Below are 13,732 nucleotides of genomic sequence, written 5' to 3' on the forward strand. Positions count from 1 at the left end.
CTATCAGTCCTATTATAATATATAATAGCTTATATCCCACGTTTCTTTTCTAAAATGGGAGCCATGAGGTTCCAAACTCAAAATTGTAATATTAACATTAATGAAGTAACGATACAAACTCAGAAATATGTATTTTTATCTATATGTGAATAAGCACACGGTTCTCAGAGGAAAATTAAGTTCCCAGGTTCACCGTTTGAAGCTAGAGTGGTGGCAGGGTCCGCCACATATAAACAAAGTAAATGAAATGAAACTGTTTTGTCCTTTAAGGTCGATTTGTTTATTCAGTCATGAAGAAAAAGAGCATTTGTTTATGTAGGCAGAACAAAAATCAGCCAGTGACAATCTTTCTCTTTACATTAACATTTCCCCACAACTACAGAGCTGCTTTAAAAGGAGAGTTGCTGAGACCTGCGCAATCACATCTTAACTTATGTTAACTTATCTTAACAACTTATCTTAGGATGACTTCTTCCCTTAACTACGGGCAGAGGCAGTTCTAAGGGGGGGGCAAAAGGGGCCAGTGCCCCCGTAAGTCTGAGTCCGAACCCCCCTGTGGGCCCCCCGACAGGGAGTCTGCATCAATAATACAATGACAGATTTCCAGCAATGATTTTGTACTGAAGGGAAGGGTGGAAATAAAGTGTCTCAGCAGTTTCCTACGCCATCACATTTTTTGAAATTGTAAACACTGTACATGTATGCTAGGATGACTATAGGTTGATGTTATGGGTGTGGTAACACTTCACCAACTCTTGATTAAAGAGCTATGTGGAGGCTGATGTTCCCGCCTTTGAGTAACATTAAACAAACAGATCTACCGACACTATTTCTTAATATTGGAGTCAACGTTAGCCTGGTATACAACTAAATTCATAGTTAAGAGATGTTGTCAACTGATTAAAATACTTCACAATTCAATGTAACATTAACAAAACTCCCCTAGGCTCTAGTAGTTCACTACTTTATTCATGGTTAGCTCTGGCAGTGAGGGCGATAATGACGAAGGCACCTCTGAAGACAGTGCACTTATGCAGCGCGTGCACACTTCCTATCTCATCTCATTTACCACTTTTTATCTCCTAATTAGGCCTTACCACAGGGATTGGTTTTTTTGGTGGTGGAAACAGGTTTCCATAGCTACTTTTTCAACAAATCAGATGAATTAAAGTGAACTTACAGGGTTTACTTTCATACAAGAACTTTATTATTACATTAACTCTTTGTACAATATATGGTTCATCACACAGCCATCTTCCTCCTCATAGTTTGGGTGGTCCAACTAGCTTCCAGCCCTCCGTTTTGCCGATTTTTGTGAAGAAAGCCAGTGTACCCAGACCCAGACACGCTGATGTACCTGTCATAGCACTGTGGGCTAGGGAAGGAGACAGAGACAAACACACTCATATAGCTTTAGTTAGGCAATCTCAACTCAATTCTTATACTTTCTCTGCCATAAAATAGTAATAAATATGACAAAAAAATATTAATTGATTCAAACAATGTACCTCTATATTTTTATTTGTATCTAAATTTTTAACTTCAATATTTTTGTGTTTTTATTTGTATTGTATTTCATAACTGCCTTAAGCATTTTATTTTATATAGTACTTTATTGTTTCATATTGCCTCTATATTGGCCCTTATATTTTATTGTAATGTACCTGCTGCTATGATGACCAAATTTCCCTCTGGGATTAATCTAATCAATCAATCAATCAATCAATCAATCAATCAATCAAACATTTACCTCAAATTCTAAGTACAAGTGTAAACAAACATTAGCAATCCAAACAGACTTTCAATAAAAATATAAACACTCAGTGCTTTTAAAAATAAAATAGAAACTGTCAGAATTTAAAATACAGCTGCCTAGACTCTAATTGTGGTGTAAACATAAGTCATACTTTGTTTACATCACTAGCAGCTGCTATTTCTTCCTGGCAAGCCTTCATAGTCTGCTTGTATTCGGTGGTCTGTTTTTTTGCTTGAGGCGGTGAAAAAAGTTTGTCATGTTCCCACCTTTGACCTTCACTCTTTTCTTGTGTAACTTGCCATTTTTTGTGCTTTGTTGGATATCTGGGCCTGTATTCACAAAGAATCTTAAGGCTAAAAGTAGCTCCTAAAAGGGGAATTTAGGAGCAACTCCTAAAAATAATGGGCATGTTAGTCGTAACTTTAGGACTCCTAATTTTTGAAGATAAGAGTTATTCACAAAACATTTTAGGCCTAAAAGTAGCACCTAAGTCTGGGAGACTTTAGAGGACTGACACGCTGCTCTAGCTTTCAGCCATGTTTGTGCTCATGTTGTTGTTTTGTTGTGATATGGCCTTTGTTTAATCACTTAAAAATGTATACCATATTATGGTTCCTCCAGGATTCATGGTTGCACACTTGTGTGTATGAATTCTGGTATTAACTTTAGGCTGTTATAGCAACCACTCCATAGAAATGGATGCCAAAAGAGACTGGGTTCAGAGAGCTGCTGAGGCTGACAGGGTAGAAGAGAGGGACAGAGAAAATGACCGAATCACCGAATTGTTCTCCTAGATATACAGCAGACGTCAGTGACATACCAGCAAGCTGTACCCAAGCTGACATTACCCTTCATGGGTACTTTTCCTGTAGTACATCAACTAAGCATGAGTCAACTATGGACATTGGTAACATATCTACAATATACCCAAATAAAGAAGCTGCTTTGTGTGGGGAAATGTTTTGATTCTCCCTCGTCATTTTGTCTCCATTCAATATCAGGTCATACATAGCTTGTGCAGACATTTGGTGAAGATTGACTCTATGAGCAATCTTCTCATGGTGTCTTCAACCTAGATACTCAGTGCTACTGTAGATATGTCTACAGAACAGATGTCTGACGAACCAAGACAAGGCTAAACTAACTGTTTGCGTAAACGTCGGAAGGAGGCCTTCAGTGTCTGACCTATTTCACCTCTCAGTCTTCTGGTTAGAAGGGAGAGACTCTACATCACCCCCTTTGCTATGTTGTTAAACAGATAACCATGGATGGGAGGGATGCTTCCTGAAGCTACAAGATATAGTATTGGACACTTGTGCTCCTCCATGGCCATGTTCTATAATCTCAATGCAAGTCATCGGTGTCTCTGACTCTTCTTCATATCTCATGAATTGTCAACAATAATTACAATTAATAACAATTAACAATCTTGCATTTGTACTGTATTTTATAGATTATAAGATGAAAAGTATTAACTATTCTGTTTATATCATTATCTGTTTAACACAGCTTCCAAATGTTTTTGGAACTGGGTTTGTGCTACATTCATTCAAAGTTATGAATATAATAGGGTTGCTGTTTTCACAGCAGCAACTACCCAACAGGTCAGATGGCCATCTAAACACCTCTCAATAAAAAAATTAAAAAATGAAGCACAGGATACACCTGTGGTTTTTCGCTCCAAGTTCTTCTGGGAGCCTTTAACAGGCTTATCTCCTCTGAAACACATTCAAAAGATTCTCAACGGTGCCGGATGTGAATCAGTTTCCTGGGTCACATGCTGTGGGTGCAAGGTCTCGAGCTAGTAGGATTAAGTGACTAAATAGAAAGCACGCAGAGCTTCCTCTACCAGGACTGATACTTACTTCTGGCTCCCAGGAAGATGCCTGATGCACAGCCCCCAACGAAGTAATTCAGTGGGTCGTCTGGGGCCTCTCGAGCCTGAGCACTGAGACATGTTGCCATGCCAAATATGGCCCCCATGGTTGCTAGTAGTAACAAAGTAACACAAAGACAGCACAAAAAAAAATGTTATGCAATTTTTGGAATCCAAAGATCAGTCCTTTAAATGACAGAAATCTGGACAGCGCCACACCATAATACTGCAACACTTTGGAAAGAAAACTAATTACGTGCCTACTTTCAGTTTAAAGTTTAGGATAATACAGAAGGTCAATAATACTGACTTTCAATCTTGTGTTTCTATTATTGGTAGTGGAGTGTCTCCCTTTTTCCATTTCAATGGTGGATCATAACATAAAATATAAATTCTAAATGTGTCTCTTGTTTCAGTAGTTTTTACAAAGCTCCTATTGGTTATATCACATTGTTCAGTTACCTATAATAATAATAATAATAATAATAATAATAATAATAATAATAATAATAATAACAACAACAACAACAACAACAACAACAACAACAACAACAACATCATCATCATCATCATCAGATGTCTGTTACATTTAGGCTTTCTTAAGAAGCAGCTTGTGTTCTGCATGCCTGCCAGGAGATGCATCTGCAGTAGGTCTGAAAAATGTCACACATGAATGGTTTCTGTGGATATCAAATACTAACCTTCTCTACAGGGTATATCAGGGACTATAAGTAGTCTTTATTTTAGGTTCTGATGAAAGAATCAAGTGCATTCCACAATCTGCCAACAAAATATTTCCTTGGAATAATTCCATACATTTGAAGTTTCCATGATGTGTCCAGCAGGAGAAATCTATGCGTTGGGACTTATTGCCTGTAGACCAAATAACTGTGTATTTTTTCAAAAAAAGAAAAAAAAAGAAAAAAGAGATGACATCAATATTTACCCATGGTTACGGTTGTATTTGTAGCCCTTTGTACTGCTGCCAATGCAGAGTCAGGCTGGAATACCACTATTTGGTATGCTGAGCCAACCAGGCCTGAAAACACACAAACATGAAATCAGCAAAACAAAACCACAATTCTCTTGGTTACTTTATCAGAAATGTAATTTTTAATTATATATCGTATTTACTTAAAGCAAACTTGTGTTTTAAACAAAATCAAGTGATGCTGCATTTCAAGCTTTTACGTTATTTTATTGACTTAAATGAATATTTTTGCAGTAACAATTAGTTTACATTGAGTTTGTACTATGGATGCTTCATAACTCAGAACAATAAACTCTGATTAGAGTTCAGATTCTCTGGCCGACACTGACCCGAGTGCCGAACAGAAAAAACCGGACACAGAAAGTGTTCAGTCTGTGTTCAGTGTGTGGCCTTTCTATACCCACACTGTGTGAAGATTTGTTATAAAAAAGAAAGCAGCGATATTATTTGTATCGTGACATCCTTATTTGGGAAAACAATACTGGTGTTTACGTCACGTTAGCAAACATCCCCATGTTAGCTAAAGTGCTACAAGTTACCGTCCGTTGATGATGGAGGACCTCACGTTGGCTGTTTGAGGCTTTACAAGAACACTGACTTCAACAACATCTCCACTGTCAAATTCTCAATAAAATTAAAGTAAAAGTCGTTCAGTTTAGCGTTGTGTAGTGACATGGTTGCAGCTTGCTTTGCGTCAGTCCCGGGCTAACCTGCTAGCTCAAAGTCTTTAACCTTAGCTAGATTATTGACGCTTAAACAATACAGTTCGTTGGCTGGCACGGCCCAGCGCAGCAACCTGCACCTGTATACTTCTATTATTTTTGCTGATATTTACCCAAGGCCGTAGCCAGTTTGGTAGTGATCCATGTTTTCTCGACACAAGCTGTGCCCTCTGGTAGGTCCCAGTACCCCATTTCGGTCGTAGGAAGGACAGGCTGCAAGAAACGGAATTGTCGCGAGAATCTTCTTCTTCTGCTTCTGCTTCTGTTCTTCTTCTAGGATTTCGGCATTGTATTAAGTGTATTACTGCCCTCTACAGGTCAGATTCTAAATTCTCACATACAATCCTGTATCATGTAGAAACTGGAGAACTGCACTGTAGATCAATTTATATTTCTCACTGTGTCCAACAAAAATGCGACAGGAAAAGCCTCAACTCCAAGTCCTGTCAATCTAACAAAGAATACCCTTCTCTCTTCCCTATACTTTCTGCATTCTAGAAAAACATGCCTTACTGTTTAAAGGATCACACATTCATACAAGCCAGAAACATGTTTTCCTATAAAGCACAAAGAGTTATTTAACCCACAATGGCCCAACCTCAGTCTACAGAGTTTCACTGAATCCCTACAGGTTAGAGAATTACATAACCATATCTTCCCAACTTTAGGTTGTATAGAAAAGACGTGTCTACCCCTGGCTTCCCTTTGCCACCCTCTCTGCCACTCCTTTGTTAAGCCCTCTTTGATTATTTCCCTTAATTGCGCTCTCCCTATGGATAAATGGACATCTACCTCTCTGCTTAAGCTCCCCTTTATTCTTGGAGTCACTTTACTCTTATCTTTTTCCTGAAGAAATGAAGGGTCAATGTTCAATTCAAGCATCACCCAACAGGGCATAGGTAGCCATCTTATGTGCTCTACATTACCTCACCGTTCCAAGCCCAGCTTCCAAGCCCTCTGATTTACAGTGACAAAAAAAGTGTTATATTTATTACCTCCAGTCTCTTGTAACAGACACCTTGCTGGAAAGGTATGACTACACCCCCTAAGTTTTACTCAGTACTGTAACCCTAACTTAATGCGCCTTAACCATAAGGGCATTTCTCCAATGCCAACGAGCAGGGCAGGGACTGGGGAAGCTCTAAAGGCAACAATGCCTCAAAGCCCTCGCATGCACATCTAACTTCGCCAGAACTGTTTTAGAAGCAGATCCATACACAAAACTCCCATAATTGAGAGCAGATCTGATCGCGGCCTAAAAAAATAACAATATCGTCTCCCTCTCAGCCCCCACTCACACCCAACCAGACTTCTCATAACATTCAGAACTTTTTCACATTTCAGCACAATTTTATACACCCCAAAATGTAAAAACCTTTACCTTCTCCACCAAAGACCCATACATATACAGCCCTATAGGGCTGCATGATATTGGAAAAAACTGACGTTGCATTTTTTTTTTAACCCTGTGATATATATTAGGAAATGAAAAAATACAGGAATTTTTATCAGATGGCCTGGATAGCACTTTATGTTATGCTGCACTGCTGCTATCTTGTGGACAGTTAACCTGCACTGATCTGGTGCTATCTAATTAGTTGTGTTAACTCTCTTTGTGGCAACAGATGCAAGGCACTGTCGACACAGAACACGTGTTTGGTCAATATCGTCCTTCTTGTAGCCAAAATAATTCCAGAAAAATGACGTTGCTTTTCTTCTTGTCACCAAGTCTTCTCTGTTAGCGATTTTCTCTTGCTGTTGCAAGAGTCTGCATGCACAGTCTGCATGCACAGTGTGGGAGTCAGGTAAACTTAAAATTAGATGAGTTCATTTGCGTCCTACATTGCAGGCCCTGCCATGTGACTATATCACACATGTATAGCGCGATGACGATGCTCAAATGATATATCGTACGGCTCTACAGCCCTGTATTAGGTAACTTTCTTTTAAAACCACATACAACATATTTGTCTTAGGTGCAGAAATTTTGAAGCCCCCTGTACTGCCCAGTTCCTCTACAGACATTAATGCTCTTTGAATCTGTTTTAAAACAAACTCTACATTACACCCTCTTTTCCAGATGGCCCCGATATATGCAAATAGTGACAAACCAAATCCTCTCTCTATTTTGCCAAAGATATCATTAATCATGATATTAAGTAAAACTGGACTGCAGGGTTCCGTTCTCTATTTCTACAGTCTTTGAACAGACACTACCAACCATTACTTGTATTGTTCTTTTCATTAAAAAAAAAAATCCTTAATCCAATTAAACACTCGTCCCCTAAGCACACTAGTCTGTTGGTTACCATCTTCTCCATTATTTTACAAAGCACAGTTGTGAGCGCTACAGGGTGGTATGAACTAGGGTCAGATGGATTTTTGCCTGGCTTCAAGGTAGGGACCACAACTGCATGTTTCCATTCCTTCAGCAAATAACCCTCTGCCCACACCATATTAAACAAAGCAAGATTTCATCAAGTACAATATCATCCAAATGTTTTAAAAAAAACCCTCATATGACAATCTATCTCTCCCCGGGGTAGTATTTGCACCAGACATAATTGCATCCTTGAACTCTTTTATAGTGAAAATCAGATTAATAGGATTATCGTTTTCTCAACTCCTTTCCAACTTCCACTGATTAACTGTCATCAGCTCGGTTCTCTTCCTACACCTCTCAGTCCCCATCCTCTCTGATCTGTGCTCTGCTATACCATAAGAGGGATAACTCTAAGCCTAAAGACACAGAAAATAGAAGAAAAAAAGACCCATTAAATAAATACATAAATTATGTGTCCTTCTGTGTCGAGGCTTTGAAGCATGTGTCGAGTTGTCCAAGAAGATTTTTAATTTTAATTTTTTTTTAATTGAACATATCACAAAACACACAAAGGCTTGTAGAGGAAAGCAAATAGCAATATAATACAATACTGCAATCTTTAAGAGGAGAAAATATGAAGTGAAAGACAAAACAGGGTGGATTCATACAAGGTATACATGGTGAAAAATAAGTATTTTCCAATCACCTGGCAAGATCATGAAAATACAGAAAGGGAAAAGGAAGCAAGGCCCATGAAGTAAAGGAATACATTTCAAAACAGTAAAAAGCGAGATACATTGCCATACATCTTTCTGGCTATTTTGCAAGAATGTATTGTTTTTTAAAGTGATGTAAAAATACATTTAAAATCATTTATAAACCACAGGAAGAATGGAGAAAATCCTGTTGCCTCATGTACAGTTGAGTTATAGGCACTGACCACTTTGTTAAGGTACTCCTTCCATCTTGACTTCTGAGACTCTTACAGTGTACGCAGCATTCCAAGCAGTGTTCTTTTGAAGCGCTCTGCAGGATTTGCTTGAGGATGGTATGGAGAAGTGCGGGAGTGACAAATACCACAGTAGTCTTGGAGCTCGTGGAAGAGTGTTTTCAAACTCTTTCCCCTGGTCGTGGTGTAGCTTGGACGGGAAACCAAAACACATGATAAAGTCATCAAAAAGCTTTCTGGCTGCTGTCTTTCCAGACTTGTCTCTTGTCGCATATGCCTGTGCATACTTATTAAAATGATCAACAACTACAAGTATGTATTCCTCACCTCCCTTACACTTGTCCAGATGTAAGTAATCAATGGAGATCATCTCAAACGGTGCAGAAGTCTCTATACTCTGTATAGCTGTTCTGGTTACTCTGTTCGGTTTCTTTCTCTTAATACAGCGAAAGACTTTGGTAACGCAGTATTCCATCTCATGTCTCATCTTAGGCCAAAAGAAGCGTTCTCTTCCTAGAGTGACCATTCTATCAGCAGCTAAGTGTCCCATTTCTTCATGCAGATGTTTGTACACAACTGATTTCAGGGACTAAGGGCCAAACAGCTGCTTTCCTGTTGCAGTCTCTCTTCGGAGGATGCCATCACCATCAACCTGTAGACAGGGCCACTCCCTGAGCAGTTGTCAGACGCCTTCATTCACTGTCAGCTTGTCCTTATGTTTCAGGTGGACATGTGTTTTTTTTCAAAGTCACCACTCTCTTTATGACTAGGTCTGCATTTTGAGCTGTTCTTAGTTTGTCTGTTGCAAGAGGCTGAATTGGCTCTGCGATGCTGCACCCTTCTGGCAGCGCATCTTCACTGCAGGTAACAGCAGAGATCCAAGTACATAACAGACCTCACTTTTGAAAAAAATCCCATTTTTTTGGTCTCAGTTTTATGCCACACTCTCGCTGTTGTCTGAGCGCCTGTCTCACATTTTGAATGTGTTGACTGAAGCTGGGGCTAAAAACCAATACATCAGTCAATGATTCCATGCGCAGTACTTTTGGAATGATATGGCGAGCCTCTACAAAGCTGTGATTTATGGTGGCAGGGTATAAGTTGCATACGGGCAAAAAAAAAAAAAATCACTGTTTTGTCACTCCAATCCTGACATCAGATCTGCATCCCCAGTCCTCTGATCTAAGTCCCAGTGGATGTTGGTGCCAAACACTGACTGCAACAACACCTCCGTGGTCAAATTTGAAAAAAAAAAAAAATCCCATAAGGTGGTCCTGAGATACCAAATCCACAAGAACAGGACAGATGGACAACCTGGAGACATAAGGCCTGTGACCGCTGCAGTAGCTCCTGCAACAGTACCGGTGTGGAGGCACACCAAAGCCCGACTCTCATCCAGTATCTAATAAAACATTTCAATCTGCTAGATCCAACTTTGTATTTGTGTCTGCATCAAACTGTACTTACTGATACTAGCCAACTGAATATGGAGGTTTTTCATCTAGATCACTGCGTCATTCTCTGAGAAATTAAGAAAAAAGGGGAAAAACACCCTCTCTCACAATGTTACTGAAAGTGAGAAAATAATCCTGGTCCATCCCTTTACCTGGAGCCACACCAAAAGCTAATGTGGTCCATTCTGGTCTGTGACCCATCTTCCATCCAAGTTTGGTGGAAATTTTCTTCTGCAGTGTTTGTGTAACCCAGCTGACAAACCAACCAATGAACGAGCTGACACTGGCCATTTTCTTTATTGACTGTAACAGAAAAACTCTGTTGTCACCTGAACCAAGTCATGTTCTAACCTCAAACTAATAAAGACGGCCCACTTCTGCTACCAACATTGCTCTTGTATTGTCTTTACAAGATGTTTCCCGTTTTTACCATTCTAATAGTCCAGCATGCACAAAAAGTATTCAGCATGGAGGGTATAGAGAACCTGTATGAAATGAATGACACCTCTTAAAGCTCGGAGGAGTTGAGTAGAACATGACTGAGTGGAAGGTTTATATATTTAACAGTAGAGAGACAAAATGCTCCCCTATGCTGTCTTCTTTTTTGAAGGCCTATCAACCAGGGAATGTGCCCACCAAGCCCACCTGCAATTTTCAGCAGCAGAATTTAGAAATCTTCAGACAATTTTATGTTTAATGAAAAGTAACCACGGGTATACACATCTATTCATTCATTTTACAATGGTTTCCAGCATTACATCATTATTTGCACTTCAAGGAAAGTAACCCCAAAGTAAGAGTTCATGTAAGCAGCAGTCATTCTGCCACTTTAATGTCATTAGTCTGAGTCTCAGTGTCCTATGATTGAAGAAGGAATCACTTTTTTTTGGCATAAACACGATCCAATTTAAACAGACTGTTTATAAAGGGAAACCTGAGAGTGAGTAAGACTCCCATATTTACATGCACATATAAAGACATCATTTCTTCTTCCAGAAGTGGCTGTATTGATCAGCTTTGAAGTCGTCTTCATAGTGGTCTACTGTCACTGTTTGTGTCTGCTTCATCGCTTTCTTCTTTTGTCGTGCTCGACGTTCTTCTTCAGACAGAGTAGCCAGATTGATAGGCATCTTTAAAAACACAGGAAGAAACAGCTATAAACTTATAATACATGAAATATCAATAAACTCATGCTAAAGCTTTGGCTCTCAACCTAGGGGTCGGGACCCCCAAAGGGGTTAGCCAGTTATCTTCCAGTAGATGGTTGTGGAGAAAAAAACAAAAAAAACAAACATATTTTAGACTGGTGAATAGTGTTTACATTACATTACCTGTAAATAAAATATTGTTTTGCATGTGTTGGAGAGAGTTAAATTGTGTCAGGTGTTTGTCTGTTAGATAGCCATGTTGGGTTCAGCATGAACAGGGTTTTTAATATGTCTCGATCACTCCCATTCAGGGCAATGCTGATTTCAAACCAGGAAGGCAGGATATGGGCAGATTTCTGAAATACCGAGGTCATGTATTTTTTTCAGGATTAGAGGGAATGATTTCTATCAGAATTCATTTAGTCTCAAAAAACCTACTAAAATATGATGTGACATTTGTTCTCACATCTCTGCAGCACTTCCCCTATAATGCTGTTTGTCACACATTTTACCTTCATGTAACAAACTTCAAATGCAGTTGGTCAATATTGTGAAGAATTTACAAAAACTATGCAGAATTTTCCTTTAACTCGACTGTTGGATTTTATGGTTAAAGGAATTGGTTAAAGCACTGTCCAGAAACAAAGCGGAGAATGAAGATGTTGCACTGACCGTGAGGATGCGTCTGGGTTCTTTATATCTGATGTTGACTGTAGAGCCATCGGGCCGCACCAGCACCACGGGGTACAGTCGCTCGTATCTGTGCCGACCACATCGCACTACTGACGTTCTGTTGGAGTTGAGCTGAGGACTGTGAGTGTGGAGCAGTGAAGTCTGTCCCAACAGGGCCGGGGGACCTGTCCGGGTGAGCGTGGGGCAAATACACCTGTCCGTACACACCCGACCAACACACACACACACACACACACACACACACACACACACACACACACACACACACACACACACACACACACACACACACAGGATATAGGCTACTGTAAATGTCAGATGTTGCGTGACCAACACCACAGCAAGCTTAACTGACACCTTAGTCTCCTTTAAGTAACTATAGAGCACATATACCACCATCATGTAACGTTCACAAAGTAGCTACCTTGTGTCATTTCACGCCAGGGAATGAAACATTTGACGTGACCTTCCTTTACAGTGACTGAGCACCAACACGAGCATTACCCGTCAGCACCCTCGTTACCGAGCCAAGTCTTACCATGAGAGCACGGTCCGTGGAGAGCATAGCTTCAATACAGACATGCTCGCGATTAAGAAATGTGTCAATCAGGACTTCTGTTCTTCAAACTGCAGTCAGGTGGTTGTACAGTCCGTCATTTACGATGACAGGAAACCGGAAGTCAAACACAGGCGTTCACGGACTAAATGTCCGGCTGAAACAATGTAGAGAATGGTTCTGAGGGACTGAAGTTTGTGAGGACATTTTTGGTTTTAAATTACGCTCTGATCCCTCCGAAGCGACTGTGCTGTTATTAAACTCATTTTTAATTATTCGTCAAAATATTTTTTAAAATGATGCCCTATATTATACTCCAGAAAATCCCAACCCCCTCTGTTTGGGAGCTATAATAATGGCTACTGTGTCTTCATATAACATAATAAAGTTGCCGGCTTTATTCTCGGTAACCACTTTTATTACCAGCACAAGTAACATGCCACTCAACAAGGCAGAGGTTAACTTCATCAAAAAAAAAAAGCGTATATAGAAACACTCGGGGTCATCCAACACTAACCAGCGCGCCCGCGCCCCCTGCTGGTGTGGAGTGTGGTGACACCTCAGAAGTCACTTAACAACATCCCTCCTCTCTTAAATATGGAAGCGAATCTTTTCCATAATTCAAATTAATATGGATTAACAGAAATGCTTTTTCATTTTCAGAATATAGCTGCATTTTTTGACTCATAAATAAAATGAGTAATAAATCATCCAAATTTCCTTTTCCTTTTCTTCTTCGTCAAAAAATGCAGCTATATCCTGAAAATATCATGTCATGTCATGTCATGTCATTGTCCAAACAGCTTATCCCTTTCCATGGGGTCACGGGGTGTTGCTGCTGGAGCCAATCCCAGCCTTGTCTCAGGGCGAGGGCAGGGTGCTCCCTGGATAAGTCGCCAGCTCATCACAGGGCCTCACTGATGAGCAATGTGGGGTTCAGTATCTCGCTCAAGGACACTTCGACATGCAGCTCAGCCCTGCCCGGAGCCGGGATTCGAACCAGTGACCTTCCGATCACTAGTCAACCTGCTCTACCCGCTGAGCTCTAGCCACCCCTATATCCTGGAAATGAAAAAGCATCTCTGTTAATCCATTTAATTTGAATTATGAAACAGATTCGCTTCCATACTTAAATTGAAACTTGTTGTTTAATGACTGGGAGTCATGTAAAATGTTGAACGGCATTTATTCATAACGGTATGAGCCTGCAGGCAGACACAGGCACAGCCACAACAACTTCCTGAAAAAACCCGCAACCCCAGGC

The 13,732-nt window shown here is 40.0% G+C and overlaps 2 protein-coding genes across 2 annotated transcripts; both read right to left on the minus strand.

Annotated features, from left to right (window-relative positions):
- Window positions 1–1,184: 1,184 nt before the first annotated feature.
- On the minus strand, window positions 1,185–5,616 carry ndufa11 (NADH:ubiquinone oxidoreductase subunit A11). Its single transcript, XM_037116035.1, has 4 exons — window positions 5,459–5,616; window positions 4,579–4,671; window positions 3,622–3,744; window positions 1,185–1,375 (listed from the first exon to the last, which is right to left on the minus strand). The coding sequence occupies exons 1-4, from the start codon at window positions 5,535–5,537 to the stop codon at window positions 1,263–1,265; spliced, it is 408 nt and encodes a 135-aa protein (XP_036971930.1). The 5' UTR covers window positions 5,538–5,616; the 3' UTR covers window positions 1,185–1,262.
- A 5,121-nt stretch (window positions 5,617–10,737) lies between these two features.
- On the minus strand, window positions 10,738–12,612 carry mrpl55 (mitochondrial ribosomal protein L55). Its single transcript, XM_037116105.1, has 3 exons — window positions 12,451–12,612; window positions 11,892–12,105; window positions 10,738–11,201 (listed from the first exon to the last, which is right to left on the minus strand). Exons 1-3 carry the CDS (start codon window positions 12,492–12,494, stop codon window positions 11,052–11,054), a joined length of 408 nt encoding a protein of 135 aa, XP_036972000.1. The 5' UTR covers window positions 12,495–12,612; the 3' UTR covers window positions 10,738–11,051.
- Window positions 12,613–13,732: the final 1,120 nt, after the last annotated feature.

This window comes from Acanthopagrus latus, chromosome 11 (genome assembly GCF_904848185.1).
Source record: "Acanthopagrus latus isolate v.2019 chromosome 11, fAcaLat1.1, whole genome shotgun sequence".
Lineage (NCBI taxonomy): Eukaryota > Metazoa > Chordata > Actinopteri > Spariformes > Sparidae > Acanthopagrus > Acanthopagrus latus.